Below are 16,313 nucleotides of genomic sequence, written 5' to 3' on the forward strand. Positions count from 1 at the left end.
GCTTCAGGACAGCCCTGCAAATGGTCCCTTACCTCAGTTTCTCTTTTGGGTAATCTAAAGGTCTCTTATGCCAGCATGTCCTCAAGTTTATCAACATAATTAAAGATTGCAAAAGTCCATAACCAAAAGTTCCACAACATAATCAATCTCCTCCCAGTGCATGTAGTCTTTTCTAGTCCATCAACAGAGAACGTACCAAATGGCAGCGTCTTCCACCATGCCTGGGCTCTTACTCAGTCCGCCACTATCTCTCTGCCAAGACTGCTGTCCTGAGCCCTTCCTTCTGGAATATAATGCTGCTCTTCCCAACAGGAACTCATGCAGCCTCTCTGCTAGGCACCTCTCATTCCTCTCAGGCACAGCTCACCACCAAGGACATGCCAGCAAGTAAGGCCCACTGCTGCTCCCTCTGCCTTCAACCCTCTCCCGCCCTTGGCTCCAGGTCTCCAGCCTGGAGCCAGCAGGCATCTCCTGCGGCTGCTGCTCCACCTGTCGGAATGCATCCGATTAAGTGAGCTGTAGCTCACGAAAGCTTATGCTCAAATAAATTTGTTAGTTTCTAAGGTGCCACAAGTACTCCTTTTCTTTTTTTCACCTGTCTTTAGTCCTCCCATCCTGGCTCTCTTGCTTTGTTGCCCTTTCCCAGGAACCACCTTCTCTCTGTGATCAATCTGATCTCCTGTTCTGGCTCCTCTGAGTCAGTTTGTGGTCTCCTGACTGACTCTCCAGGCCTCTTACAGCTCCCAGCTGCTGTCCTGCTCTTTTAATTGACCCAGATATGGAGTACCTACACTGGAACAGGAGAATGGAGTCCAGTTTCCTTTAAGGGACCAGATACTCTGAAAGAATTGTGATATTCTATACTAGTTCCAGGTTCCAAATGGTCTTAAGGTGTAGTCCCATCTAACGTGCATTCTGTCATTAAATTGGAAGGTGACAAAGATCTGGACCACTGTGCTGAGGTCCCCATTTCCAAAATAAAATGTTACCTAGTAGTTAAGTGCAGATGAAGACAAGCATTCTATTCCTATGATGCTATAGGCAGTATTCAGCAGCAAATGAACAGCCAGCAGGCCCCACAAGTTGTAAACCTGAGTATCAAAGAAACTCCTCATTCAAGGTAGCTAATTTTCCATAGCTTATTTTCTGATACCATAACATTGACAACAGAATAAATATTTATTCACTACATTTGCAACAGTTGACTATAAAAGCATAAAACAAATATAAATATAAATCCACACACCTTACATTAAAGTGCATTTACTAAAAAGCAGGGACAAAAAGTGATCTTACTTGCGTGAAACTGACATGCATACTCCCCTCCCAACACAAATAAAACAGACGCAAAAATTCTGCACTTACAATTTTTGTAGCGTACAAGAGCTTTGTTCTTCTGGAAACCCTCCATCACCACAGCCTGGCCTTAAACTAAAGCTGCTCTTTGGGCAATAAAAAGGCATATGCTTGAGTGCGATGGAGGTGTTTGTTTGTTTTAGAAAGAATTCACATACACTCTACAAGAGTGGGGTGGTTTTATTTGTTTTATTTGTTTGTTTATTTGTTTTATTGGTTTTATTTCGATGGGGTTCAATATATATTAACATTACTGACAGCTAGGATTTTCCAGTCCTAGATGCTAGACATCCGTCATTCTCAGCTCTAGGAGAGCTGGCTAATTTACTAGCAGCTAATATTGATTCTGTTGCTACAGTATTTATAAGGAAAAACAAGGCTCCTGCTCACTATTTTACAGACTGTTGCATTATTTAAAGATGTTCGGTTCAATCGGTTTTCTTGTCTTGCCTCCAAGTGGATACATTATATTATGTTTTTATTTAGAACTAGAATTAAAAGTAATTAATACTTGCTATTGCGTAGGAGGTGGCAATGCAGCCTTGGTAACTCCTCACTTCACCTTGAAAAATATAGAATGTAACTGGCAGCTGCTCCTCCACTTTACTTTGGGTTTGCATATGTTAGGTTTGTGCGCACACGCACACTCACAAACCTATGTAGATACACTATATTTCTTGCATAAGGAAATAATTTAAGGGCCCAAGATCAAGACAAAATCCAATCTAGAATATTTAACCATAATCTCTATTGTAAACAATATACAGAAGGTACAAAGATGAAAAAAAACTTGATTATAATGTACTGTATATTGTACACCAAAAGAGCGAGTTTTTTTTCTATTCCTCATTATTTTCAAAGAAAGCAATGCAAACTTCTTTACTTCTACAATATTGCACTTAGATTTTGCATCTGTATATTCAGACGGTTTTCCCCCATAAACCAGTTAAATATATTCCCAAACCATAGGGCCAGAGAAATAATTGTTCAAATATTTTGGGTTGCAAAAGAGAAGTATTGGTTTCTCTGAAATTTGAGAGTTAAAAAAATATATTATTTTTCAAAGTGTAAGATGTGCTAGTCTGCAAGACCCTGTCTCCTATGCCCTTAAGGTTTGCTAAACTTGGAATGTTATAAAAATACATTGTGAATATCTGGTGTGCTACTGAATTCAATCGCATAAAGGTTACATAACTTGACCCCATTGAGGTCTGGTGCTACTATTGAGGCACTGTGCCCCCCCAGTGAAGTAGTTAAGGGCTACACCTCAGGTCCAACTTTTTAAAGTTGGCCCTATCGCATGTGGAAGTTAAAACAGAAGTAGCATTTCAGAGTAAGTGTTTTTATAAAGAGATGTATTGTCAATTTATAGTAAATAGAATACTGGGTTAGTTTTTCAAGCTGTAATGGCTCTAAGGGAACATTTTCGCCTTTCCCATGTCTTGACAAAGCCCTGGCTGGGATGATTTAGTGGGTGTTGGTCCTGCTTTGAGCAGGGGATTGGACTAGACCTCCCGAGGTCTCTTCCAACCTTAATATTCTGTGATTCTCAACCAGCAGTACATGTGCCCCTGAGGGTCCACAGAGGTCTAGATATTTGCCTAGTTTTACAACAGACTACATAAAAAGCACTAGCGAAGTCAGAACAAACTAAAATTTCATACAGACAATGACAATGACTGGGCAATATACTATACACCAAAATGTAAGTAAAGTATTTATATTCCAATTGCTTTATTTTATAATTATATGGTACAAATGAGACAGTAAGCAGTTTTTCAGTAATAGTGTGCTGTGACAGTTCTGTATTTTATGTCTGATTTTGTAAGCAAGTAGTTTTAAGTGAAGTGTAACTTGGGGCTATGCAAGACAAATCAGATGCCTTAAAGGGGTACAATAGTCTGGAAAGTTTGAGAGCCACTGATCTAGGCTGGCCTCCTGTATAGCTTGACAAAGCCCTGGCTGGGAAGATTTAGTTGAGGATTGGTCCTGCTTTGAGCAGGGGGTTGGACTAGATGACCTCCTGAGGTCCCTTCCAACCCTGATATTCTATGATAGCAAAGGCCACCAACACCACGCAGCAACTGCCCACTAAACGCAGCTGAAATGAGACACAAGCGTTACAACCCACAAGAGACTACACTTGTGTGCCATGGGCACATACTCTGCAGTTTCTCTTTTCCCCAAAATTATTTTTATAATATATTTGAAGGATTCTCTTTATTCGTATTAAAAAAAAAAGTATTCTGCATAAGGCTATGATTTAGTCATGGGTATTTTTAGTACAAATCATGGACAGTTCATAGGCAATAAAGAAAAATTCACAGCCCATGACCTGTCCATGACTTATACACATGACTAAATCTTGGGGAGCGGGCACTGCTAGCAGGAGAGCTCTGGGGGGGCTGCTGCTGCTGGGGGGGAGACCTAGGGGGAGGGCCCACTGTGGGGAGTTGTCTCAGGGGCTGTTGCTCAGTGGCCGACAGTAGCTGCTTCACTGCTCACATGGTCCCCAGGGCCAGCTGCCCTGGCCGCTGCTCGGGTGGTCCCCAGGGCCAGCTGCCAGGGGCTGTCCAAGCAGTGGCTGGCCCTAGGGCCACCTGAGATCCTGGTTGTGGAGCTGTTTCAGCAGTGGCTGGTGTGGCTGTCCCCAGGGCTACCTGAGCAGTGGACCCTGGAGCTAACTGCTTGAGGGGCCCTGGGGTCAGCCACACTGGCCATTGCAGAAGTCACAGGGGTCATGGAAAATCACAGATTCCATTACTTCTGTGACCGACACAGAACGCTAGTTATGCGTTGGGTTAAATCCCATTGAAAGTGGTGGGCAAGCTGCCTTTACATTCAGGCTACATGAGGGAGCAGTTAAATGCTTCTTTGTTTAATAATAGCTGAAACACTAGAGGCCACTGTCCAAAACACTGACCTGTATGGTAAGGATAGCTAAGAGGAAGCTATGCCATGTGGTCTGAGGGGTTGCCTGGGACTCATATAGCAAATGCAGGGGCTAGGGCATTGATTGGTGGAGCTGTGTGTCTATTTGGGTGTTTTTAGCACAAGAGGAGCACACACCAAACAGCAGGTCCCAGGGCAAAAAAGCCAGTGACACAGACAGAACAAGCTCTGGGAGTGTGGTATTCAGAAAAGCTAAGGCCAGTACACTATGATAACTATATCAACATAGCTATGGTGCGCTAGCCATGCTGGCATAACCCTATAGCATAGCTACAGTGACAAAAAGTCCCCCTCCCTCCACTGTAGGAGCACCACCTCCCTGAGCAACCATAGCTAGACTGACAGAAGAATTGTTTTGTCAACCTAGATGCTTCTATAGTAGGAGGTTAGGCTGGCATAGCTATGTTGCTCAGGGAAGTGGATATTTCCCACCTCCCAAAGTGACATAGCCATGTTGACCTAAATTTTAAGAGTAGACCAGGCCTGAGAGAGAGAGTGCTTTTGAGCTAAGTGATCGGAAATGTGGCTTAGACTTGTAAGCAGGGACATTGTCTCTTATTGTGTGAGGCCTGCTGCATTTAAGGAAACAGGACTTTGTACATTCTTTGTAAATAAAAGATTGCATCAAGTGAACCACCTAACTCCATCACCAATTTTGCCTCTGAATTGAAATAACCTGCAAGACTCCAAATTTTTAATCAAACCAATCAGGTCAAAAAGGGGTGTAATTCAGGCATAGGGCCAAATCCTGCTCATCTTACTTATCCAATTAGTTCCATCAAAGTCAGTGAGACTACATACAGGGATGATATCAGATAGATTTTTCCCCTAACAGCATTACAGAATGAAAAGAGAGTAACTCAGGGAGTTACTTTTAATTATTTTTAGTGCTCTGCTTCTTCACATACCCAAAATACTAGTAAAGTCAGCATATTGCTGTACAAAAGTGAGGAGTCAATCTCATGCTGATATTTAATAGCACAGGACGTAACAGCTGCTAAAGTTGTGTGACTTTTCAACCAATTTCAGTAGCAGATGCCTGCACGTGTCAGCACAATAGTTACCAATAGGAGTCAGTGTACGTGCAGTACAGATAGGCTGTAAAGAAAACAAGGTAAGCCGATGTAAGGATTAATACTGCTCGTTTCATTTTCTTTAGGTGCTATTTAGGAATAGCAGTTATGTGATTTATTAAGAACAGGATCTCTCAGTGCCTTTCAGTGTACAATATTTATAATAAAAATCCCAATTAATAAAATTGAGTTTAGCTAAAATTCAGAAATACATTTACTTAAAACAAAGTAACAGATATTTTTCTTATTATCCAACTTAGATTAGGGCTGAGCCAAAAAAAAAATCTAAAAACAACAGTAAAAGTAAGATGTTTCAAAAACCTACTGGAGACCACTAAGTTCCTTAGAATTCCCCCCCCCCCCCCATATCACATTCTTTCTCCTTGAGAAAGAACACAGAAAGAGAAGTTACATTTAATTGCACCACAAAAAAAAAAAACAATTAATTTCACCCCATTGAATGAAAATGTACATATAATTCCTCTCTAATTCAAATATATTTTCTTCCAAGTGAGAATTTTCTGGTGATGCATAGCAGGATTTCTACATGTGGTTACAAAGGCTGCTTAGTTTACTTAAAATGTTATATAAGCAGAGCTCCACATCTCACTGATAAATCCAGTTTTAGGTGAAAAGAATTCCTAACAAAGCTTCCAAACAGTGATTTGATTAGCTGATTGGCCTCCAGTTGGTCAAGCAGATGGCCCAGCCCTAAACTAGTTCTGTTTCTAAAATAAATAGTGTTGAAATTCTTTCACTCGTCCCTAAATGCTTTGCCACTCATCCTGTGTCACTCACACACATGTTTCTGGGTTAGTTACAACTTCCCCATTTTTTTCAGGTTCATCTTTCAGAAATTGTTCTACTTCAATAGAGTCCACCTTGGCATCTTCAGGTGTTTTGTCTTCGGATTTGTTTAACTCTTCTCTTTCTGCTGCCTCCTCTTTTGTTTGTGGCTCTTCTGATTTTTTCTTAACACAGAAGAAGTTTCCTAAAGCCAGCACAAGGGCTGAAGTAACAACTTCAGCTCCAGCAATAATAAAAACAAACATATACCTGCCAGTTGCATCCAAGAGTTTGCCTGAAAGACAAAAGTCACAGGTAATTAACAAAAAATGCTTCTCTTGTAATGAAGTTAATGAAATTAGTTTTGTTTAAAAAAAAAAAATTCCAAAGGATTCTTGAAGTGAAAAATCTTACAGGAATACTGGCATTTTGAGGTAAGATTTTCAAAAGTGCCTACAATTTGGGAACATAGGCCCTACTGAAAGTCTGTTCCCAAATCTTGAACTTTCGTGAACTTTCTGGCTTAGGCCCATCTCTGATTCTAACAGCAATAAGTCATGTGACTATATGCATAGTTAAATCAATGGTGTTTACTTCTTGGGTGACTGATGTTACTTGGCTTTCTATTTCTTGCCTCACAACACATACAAGTAGGCACCACTGGTTGAACACCACAAAATGGTGTTAACTCAATTGAATGGAATATTTACCTGCTGATGGTGGACCGATTAGAACAGCTACAGCTTCAGCCAGAAGCACCAAGCCAATGGCACTGGAAAACTTCTGAGTACCAACAATTGCCATGAGAACTTCAAACTGAAGAGCGCCTACCATTCCATAGGAAATGCCAAAGAAAATGCAGAAGACTGCCAAGCCACCATAATTGATAGACATGGAACCCAGGAGATCTGTAAAACCATTAAAAATCATAGCAAAACTAAAGAGATAGACACAGCGTGGTCTGACCCATTTCAGACCAGCTACCACTCCACAAATAGGCCGGGCAAAGATATCAACGAATCCAAGAATGCTCAGAAGAAAAGCTGATTTGGTGTCTGGATATCCCAAATCCTTGGCATAGCTCACCACAAAGACTGGAGGCACAAAGAGGCCCAGCACCATGATGGAGGCTGCCACAGTGTAGATTAAAAAACCACCATCTTTAAAGACACTGAAATCCAGAAGCTTTTTCTTTGTTTTCTTCTCAGTAAGTTCTTTAGCAGCTTCAGATTTCTTAGGAGGCTCCAAAGGCCTCATTAATGCCCCACAAACACAGCAGTTGAGCAGCATTCCGCCCAGTATAAGGAATCCCCCTCGCCAGCCATACTTATGTTGCAATATTTGCCCCAGAGGAGAGAGGGTACAAAGAAACACAGGACTTCCAGCAGCAGCAAGCCCATTAGCTAAAGGGCGTCGTTTGTCAAAGTAACGATTTAACATGATGAGCGATGGCTGGAAGTTGAGTGCCAGACCCAAACCTGAAACAAAGAGCATACACAAGTCAGGCCTCAGCTACAGTGTCTATATAAAAATCTACAGTTACAACATTCTTTGATTCACAAATATGGACAGAAAAAGATCAGGCTTTTCCTATGTCAACTGGAGGAAAGATTCCAGAATAATCAAAAAACATTAAAAATGTTCCATCATAATATTATTCCTGCATGCAATGGCTAACATAACAGAAGGGTTAACATTTGTTAGAACTAATCTGACTAGTTCCTTTCAGGTTGAATTAGGCTTTTCAGAGAAGCCTATTTTGGGGGATCTAATGCTTTAGGTGTTTGCCATGGATACCAGTGCGGACATCGGAATTGGAGATGGAGCTAACTTGCATTTACTTACCTGTAATGACACCTGCAGTGAGATAGAGCTGAATGATGTTGGTACAGAAGGAAGCGGTCACCATCCCTAGCGAAGCAAAGAGCCCTCCAACCAGCATGACTGGACGACAGCCAAACCAATTGACACACACGCTACACAAGGGACCTGAGCAAGGGGAACAAGAATATGCTTGATAGAGTAACCAGAACAATCCAATTTCTCTATTGATTTAATCTATAGATTTGCATTTCTTCCCAAACTTCATGCATATCTCCTCTCTGGTAACTCTGCATACTTAGCACTTTGCAGCTTCAGAGTGCCGTGCAACTTTCTTTTTCTACTGAGGATGATGAAAAGGAAGTTACAGTATAGACATGATGGATGTACCCAGGGAACTGACAATTCATATGTTGCCCCATAATTAATTTTTTCAAAATGCTTGTTTTGCATGCAGATTAACTGTGGTGCACTTAAGATTCACATTGGGAAGCAAACAGACAAATAAGACCTTTCCTTCTAGACTACACTGTTTTAAAAATAGATACTATTTACCTGTTCCATAAAGCATAGCCAGTAGAATGGAGGAGATCCATGCTGTGTCACTGTATCCAACACCAAACTCCCGGATAAGTTCTTTAAAGAAGACACTAACAGCCTTTGGAAAGGCATAGGAAAATCCAGTGATGACAAAGCCACCAAAGAGAACGGCCCAGCCCCAACCCCCATCAGGGGCTTTGACACCAGATGGAGCATCATCAACTACCACAACTCCCATAGTGAGACTCAATGGGTTGCCTAAGAAATAATAAAAATACAGTTATTAGAATCCATAGATACATATTAGAATGATAATCCACTCAAGTTTATTCCACAGGAAGGAGCTGTTGTACATGCAAACACTTGAAACATGTGAGAACATTTTAAGTATAGTGGCTGAAGACTTGGGAACAGAAGTTTGTTTTGTTTTTTTGGGGGTGGGGGGTTATAGTAAACAGAAAATCTGTAGCCATTACACAGAAATGTAATTAGTTGATAGAATTTTAAATGGATGTACATCACAGATCACCGGAAATTAAAATAGAGAGGATTTCAACCAAACGATCATTTTATAGAAAAAAACTGAGATAAATTGCAGCATTGCTTGGTTTCTCTTTACATATCATAAAGACGTTAAGGCCACTTGCTACACAGGAAACTCGGCTTTCCTTATGCTGTGAGGACTGTTTGTCAATGACCTTATAAGACCTTAAAAGCAATGAGGAGTCTGGTGGCACCTTAAAGACTAACAGATTTATTTGGACATAAGCTTTTGTGGGTAAAAAAACCCCACTTCCTCTAGTCTTTAAGTTGCCACTGGACTCCTCATTGTTTTTGTGGATACAGACTAACAAGGCTACCCCTCTAATACTTACAAGACCTTGATGCTAGTGAAGAAGGGAGGTTCAGTGCTTAGGGTTGTAGCCTACTATTTGGAAGACCAGAGTTAAAGCCTCTGCTCTGCCACAGACTTCCTGTGTGATCTTGGACAAGTCACTCTGTGCCTCACTTCCCCATCTGTAAAATGGGCATAATAGTACCTCACATGGATGTTGTTAGGATAAATACTTTATAAAGCTTTTGAGGCACTCAGATACAATAGGTTTCAGAGTAGCAGCTGTGTTAGTCTGTATTCGCAAAAAGAAAAGGAGTACTTGTGGCACCTTAGAGACTAACAAATTTATTTGAGCATAAGCTTTCGTGAGCTACAGCTCACTTCATCGGATGCATTTGGTGGAAAAGGCACCTTAGAGACTAACAAATTTATTTGAGCATAAGCTTTCGTGAGCTACAGCTCACTTCATCGGATGCATTTGGTGGAAAAGGCACCTTAGAGACTAACAAATTTATTTGAGCATAAGCTTTCGTGAGCTACAGCTCACTTCATCGGATGCATTTGGTGAAAATTTCCACCAAATGCATCCGATGAAGTGAGCTGTAGCTCACGAAAGCTTATGCTCAAATAAATTTGTTAGTCTCTAAGGTGCCACAAGTACTCCTTTTCTTTTTGTCAGATACAATAGTAATGGGTGGGGGGGCAGATAAATACAATAGATTAGATAGACAGACCGACCTATAGTGATGACACACCTGCAGGCAATTTTCAAAGAAAAAAACAGTTCTAAATCATAGCAACCATGATTCTGCAATAGGATTGTCTGTAAGGATATTGCACTATTTTGGACTCTGGTCACAACTGGGAGCAGTGGTTCCTACCTATAGTGACCCATGTACATAATAAACCACAGACAACATAAGTAACCATTTAAAAAGAAACAATATAGATTAAAAAAGATCAAGAACTGGGGGGCAAGAACAAAGGAAGAAACTGCCCCCCCCACACACACACTCACCCCCCTCAGGTTGTGGGCCTGAGAATGAGTGATAGGATGAACAGTGATACTGTAAATTAGGACAGATAAATATGTAGAGTTTGAAAGGAGAGAGAGCCTGTGGGTAAGGTACTGGGCTGACACTCAGGAGCTCTGGATTCAGTTCTTGATTCTTCCAGACCTTGGACATGTCACTTAGAGACTTGAGGCACAGAGTGTTTATCTGTAAGTGCAGATGATAATACTGTAGCCAACCAGGCCTTGCAGCGGTCAGGCCTAGTGGTTGAAATGAGCATTTTCCCTGCTGGTTACAGCTGGATCCAGGGTGGGTAGAGTCCAGGAATGAGCCAAGGGTCAGTGCCACAGGGATAGAAGCCAAATGTCAGAGGCTGAAGGTCAACCAGAAGCATGAGCCAGAGGCAGAGCTGGGGATTGAAACCAGAAGTCAGAAGCGGAGGGGAATAGGGGCTGGAACAGGGACTAGTAGCAAGCTGAAGCCGGATTGGAAGCAGGTTGGAGCAGGACTGGAACACACACAAGTGCAGCTGTGGGCATAGTACACACTGAGCAAGCTGCTGATCTTTATTTGTGTCACATCGGCTTCATCATGCAAGGCTATGACATCCACTTGCTTCATTCATTTTTAGCTAAGTTTTTTTTTGTTCTTTATTAGATCCTTTCACTCAGGCTAGTATCCTTAAGGACATGCAACGTGGCTTTTTTTGCAGTATTCCATTTTCCGGACAGTCTCACTAATCCCTTTAGGGAAAAATCAAACTGCAGAAGTCGAATATTGTGCAACACGATCAGAATCCACAGTATTTCAGGACTAAAGTACAACCATTGTAAGTGAAGGACACTTAATAAAAAACAGGGATCTCAAACTCAAGTCACCATGAGGGCCACATGAGGACTAGTACGTTGGCCCAAGGGCTGCATCACTGAAACCTTTTCATACAACGATACAAAAGTATACTAAAAAATTAAAAAATAAAGTATGCTATTAAAAGTCAGTGTATTAACTTTTTTAAAAGTGTAATGAGAAGAGGGGTTTTAATAAAATACTCAGTAATGCACTTCACTCAAACGACAAAACACGCATTTACTTTTAGAATTACTTCGGTTAAGGCCCACCCTCTGCCACACCCCCACTCCACCCCTTCCATGAGGCCCTGCCCGAGCCCTACCTCTTCCCAGCCCCTCCCTGCCCCCATTCCAACTCCTTCCCAAAGTCCCCGTCCCAACTCCGCCCCTCCCTGCCCCTATTCCAATCCCTGCCCCGGCCCCATCTCTTCTCCATCTCCTCCCTTGAGCACTCCAAACAGCTGTTTGGTGGTGGGAAGTGCTGGGAGGTAGGCAGAGGAGCAGCGTGCTCGGGGGGGGGGGGGGGAGCCTGGCTGCTAGTGGAGTTGCCACTAGCAGTGGGCCACAGGAAATAACTCCACAGGCCGTGTGTTTGAGACCCCTGTAATAGAAGTTTGCCTAGTGATGCCGTCTCCCTCCTTAGTTATGGTTTTGATAAGGAATTTTGCTTAAATAGGAAAAAAAACAAATAGATAACTCAGTCCCTCTGCCCATACTCTCTGCAGAATTCTACCGTCCTCCCTCATACATTGGGTTTAATCACTGGATAAGGGAAAGACTTTTTGTGGGAGCCTCTTGTTAGAATACTTGAGGTACCTCAGTGGTTCATTAAATGAATTAGAATGCATTAGTGCCCACTTAAAGTGTGTTTTTGTTTTGTTTTTTTTGGTCACAAATAGATTTCCATTCAGGTGAACTGTCAAGTCCCCACTGTCAAGGGAAAGTCCCACTGAAACTATATTTATCTTATTATATGGTATTATTGTGTTATATGGGCCTGCTTGGGGTAAGTGGCATATGATCTTACATAATATATAGCACAAGTGCTCAAAATATGGCATGAGGGCCTAACAAAATAAATTATGCCAGTAAATTATCCTGAAGACACAATAACCCTCTTAACTCAACATTTCTGTCATAAAATTTTTATGTTAAATGTCAGATAAGCTACAATGTATACTATCAGCATCACTGCACTTCATAAAATTCAAGATAACAAAGCTAAAGATGGAAACTAGCTCAGCCTGAGGAAGTGTTCAGACTCCTGCATTTAGTATCATGCTAAAACAATACATTGAAACTTTCTATCCCTAAATAGCTTTCCCATAGAAGGAGTTTTATGTGTGTGTCACAGGGCAAGTTATTCTTTTAAAGGCAGGCATAGGTCCAGCCCATCCTATTCTGACTCTTTAAGGACATGCAGTATAGCTGTACCTGTGTTAGTCACAGTTTATTAGAGAGACAAGGTGAGTGAGGTAACATCTTTTATTGGCCTCTGGTTTCTTTAAGGACAGGCATTCTGGGACTTGTAGTTTCAAGAAGAGTCATATGACAGAAGTCTATAAAAAAGTTGGGGGGGAAGGGGAGGAAAGGAAGAGGGGCAGGGCTATTATGCTCCACTCAGCATGAGGGAGACCTAAGTAAGAAACCCATAGAAGGGAGCTGATGGAGAAGGCTCTTGAAGGAATCTATCTGGAAGAAGATTGAGGAAAGGGTTGGGGAGGAGGCCCAGGAGGATGGCAAGCAAGTGCTCTGGAGATAAGTGAAGCAGGAATTATTTTTTGGGTGGAGTAGACAGCAGCTACATAGAGCCTAAAATAGAGGGAGGGTTGCCAACTGTCATGATTTTATTGGGAGTAATGTGATAGCTAGTGTTTTTCTTAAAGCCACAGTTCTGGGAATCAAACGAATATCAGAATCTCAACTTTTACTTTCAAAAAGTAAGTTTATAGCTTTCATAATTGCAGGGAGAAGCTTGAAAACAAAAAGCCTAACAGCTCAAAACCCAGAAGGCAAATAAAACCCAACTTTTTAAAAAAAAAAAAAATCTCTTGATTTTGGGGCCTAATGTATGATTTTTGAAAAGTTAGAGATTATACACCATACAGAAGAGGTGTGGAAATGCTTCCAGCCATGGTGGGGGAGCTTAAAAAGAGGAAGCTTTAGACTAGAGGGAGAGACTGAGTGAAGTAGTGTTACACTCCAGGAAAATGGAGATGAAAGATAAGGCCTCACCCCCAAAGGGAGGTCTGTGACTAAATGAATATACTAGGTGGAAAACAGATTTATATTTGTTCAGACTTTTGCTACCCCAAAAGGGATGGACTACTTATTTGGACATATCACTCAAAAAAAAAATCGCCAACCCACCAAATCACCCTACCAGGCAAAGGACATCTGAAATGGTGGAGGAATCTGCATGCCAGAGAGATAAGATGTCCATTACTAAGTGTGACAGGGCAAGGCCAGATGGCTATAGAAAAGTAGTGGGAGATAGATATATTAGCTCCAGGCTAAACAAATCCCTGGTACTAGGATAAGTGAAATGGCAGCTGCTCCAGGTCAATTAAGACACCTGGGGCCAATTAAGAACTTTCCAGAAGGCAGGGAGAAGGCTAGGTTGATTGGGACACCTGAAGCCAATCAGGGGCTGGCTGAAACTAGTTAAAAGCCTCCCAGTTAGTCAGGTGGGTGTGCATGTCAGGAGTTGTGGGAGGAAGTTGTGCTGTTAGACAGGCTGAGTAGTACACACCATATCAGGCACAAGGAAGGAAGCCCTGAGGTAAGGGTGATATGGAGCTTGAGGAAGTGAGGGCTGCTGTGGGGGAAGTAGCCCAGGGAATTGTACATGTCATGTTTCTAAAAGGTAAGTTACCATAGCTGATACTATTAGGGTCCCTGGGCTGAGCCTAGAGTAGAGGGTGGGCCTGGGCTCCCCTGCACCTTGCCCCCGGTTCATCACTGAGACTGGGAGATAACAGAGCCTGTGCAAGGAAGGAACTTCTCCTCACCTCCCTTGATGGCTTATGATGAAAATGGCTCAGTAGACTGACCCTCCTCTCTAGAGAAAGAAGAGTTAAGTGCAGGGTCACGGTGAGCCTCGAGGCTAGCAAAATCTGCCAGGAAATGTGGGACCCATGGAGGCAAAGACAGCTTTGTCACATAAGCAATACTTCTGTTCTCTTATGAAATATCAGACAACAGTGATTTGATGCATTATGCATTTTGTACTTGGCTCACCATACCTTATTAGTGATAAATGCACTTCAAAACCAGAGTGTGTAGGCATAGCTATCTTTTTGGCGCAGACTTGCTGTCTAGACAGCTGCATGCTGAATACATGATCGTTCTTAGTCTGAAATGAGTGTCCTTTCTATGACATTTAGACTAGCACTCTGCTACTTGGAAGAGTTTCACATTCATGTTCCAGAAATAATCTGGCAGTGATCATCACTGATCTATTTCACAGGTTTGTTTTTTAAGGGAAAAGCTAGCACCATGGATTTTTTTGTTCTCTCCCCCCATTCCTTTTTTTGAAGTTCAATTGCAACAGATACCTGGTGTTCAGGAAGTTGTATACAGAACCTAAAACCAGAATACCACCAACAGGCTGTGAAGCATAAAACCGCAAGAAAGTAAATGTACTTTAAACAGGGAGGCCAGTATTTTTAAAGGTACAGTATGTGCTTCCTCAGTACCTTTTCAATGGTTAGTCGCTTCTATTTAGGACAATAAGGGCCTGATCCTGCAAACACAAACTTAATGGGACTACTCACTGTAGTACAAATTCAGCACATTTATCTTGCACGCCTAACTTTGAAATTTTAGAATGGAATTTCAACCTGGAATATAAACTGCAAAATTAAATCATTTGTGGAAGAAAAAACAAAATGCCTTATAGTGAGATTTAAAGGACTCAATCGGTTTATTTTATCAGAAAAGATTGATACATTACTTAACAGTGTATAAATACCTGCATGGGTAATAAAGGGCTCTCTAATCTAGAAGAGAAAGGCAGAACAAGGCATTAAATATAACCACACACTGAGAAATCAGTACATCTCATGTGTCCAAAAAAGTTCCTGAGATACTAAGATACCACAGATGTATGTCACTCAGGGGCAAGCACAATGGGAGGCAAGCAGGGGCACACTCCCCCCTGCAATAATAAATGGGGGCCCAGAACTCCTCCAGCCCCAGTGCCCCTGGTGGGGAGAGCCAGCACCTCCAGCCCAGAACCCCTCCAAAAGCAATGAAATTTAAATTCTGGTGCATGCCCCAGCTTCCTAACTGGGGTACATATAGTCTCTTCACTCATGTTGACTTTACTGAGATTTAACTTTGCACAGCAAGTTAAAATTCATTAATGTATTTAACTTGTTCGTTTAATACATTTTGCTACGTAAAACCATATGCCATTTTGTTGCAGTAAATATGTTGCCATTCATTTATTTTGTCATAAGATTAGGTGATATGGAATATTTCTTTCATCATACAAGTTTTTACCAAAATATTCTTCTTGACCAAATAGCCAAAGTTGGATTGTATTTCCAGCACATCCGCTAGATCAGGGGTGGGCAAACTTTTTGGCCTGAGAGCCACATCGGGATTGTGAAACTATGTGGCGAGCCGGATAGGGAAGGCTGTGCCTCCCCAAACAACCTGGCCCCTGCCCCCATCCACTGCCTCCCACTTCCCACCTCTGACTGCCCCCCTCAGAACCATCCAACCACCCCTGCTCCTTGTCCCCCGACTGCCCCCCTGACCCTTATCCACACCCCCACCCCCTGACAGGCCCCCTGGGACTCCCAGGCCTATCCAACTGCTCCCTGTCCCCTGACAGGCTGCCTGGGACTCCCATACCTATCCAATACCGCCTGACCACTCCTCCCAGAACCTCCACCCCATCCAACTTCCGCCTGCCCCCTGGAACTCCCTGCCCCTTAATCCAACCCCCCCACTCCCTGGCCCCTTACCATGCCGCTCAGAGTGGCAGGACTGGCAGCTGCACTGCCCAACCGGAGCCCACCATCCTGCCCAGCAGGAGCTCACAGCCCGGCCGCCCAGAGCACTGGTGGCATGGAGAACT

General features: G+C 42.4%; 1 protein-coding gene and 1 long non-coding RNA gene across 6 annotated transcripts in view; one reads left to right on the forward strand and one right to left on the reverse strand.

Annotated features, from left to right (window-relative positions):
• Positions 1–1,579: 1,579 nt before the first annotated feature.
• Positions 1,580–16,313, reverse strand: part of SLC16A3 (solute carrier family 16 member 3) — a 34,313-nt gene continuing 19,579 nt past the window's right edge. For 4 of the 5 annotated variants that reach the window (XM_043497584.1, XM_038372075.2, XM_038372077.2 and 1 more), the window contains exons 2-5: positions 8,544–8,786; positions 8,013–8,156; positions 6,878–7,645; positions 1,580–6,462 (exon numbers count right to left, since the gene is read on the reverse strand). In XM_043497584.1, coding sequence (XP_043353519.1) covers positions 6,176–6,462; positions 6,878–7,645; positions 8,013–8,156; positions 8,544–8,766 — 1,422 coding nt within the window. In that variant the 5' untranslated portion in view covers positions 8,767–8,786 and the 3' untranslated portion in view covers positions 1,580–6,175. Of the gene's footprint in view, positions 6,463–6,877; positions 7,646–8,012; positions 8,157–8,543; positions 8,787–15,197; positions 15,221–16,313 lie in introns of those variants that run through there. The other variant, XM_043497583.1, reaches the window with a different exon arrangement.
• On the forward strand, positions 8,989–11,117 carry LOC122456738. Its single transcript, XR_006275772.1, has 2 exons — positions 8,989–9,630; positions 10,052–11,117. It is a non-coding gene; the product is annotated as an uncharacterized LOC122456738 (long non-coding RNA).

The sequence above is a fragment of the Dermochelys coriacea genome, chromosome 14 (genome assembly GCF_009764565.3).
Source record: "Dermochelys coriacea isolate rDerCor1 chromosome 14, rDerCor1.pri.v4, whole genome shotgun sequence".
In the NCBI taxonomy this organism is placed as follows: Eukaryota; Metazoa; Chordata; order Testudines; family Dermochelyidae; genus Dermochelys; species Dermochelys coriacea.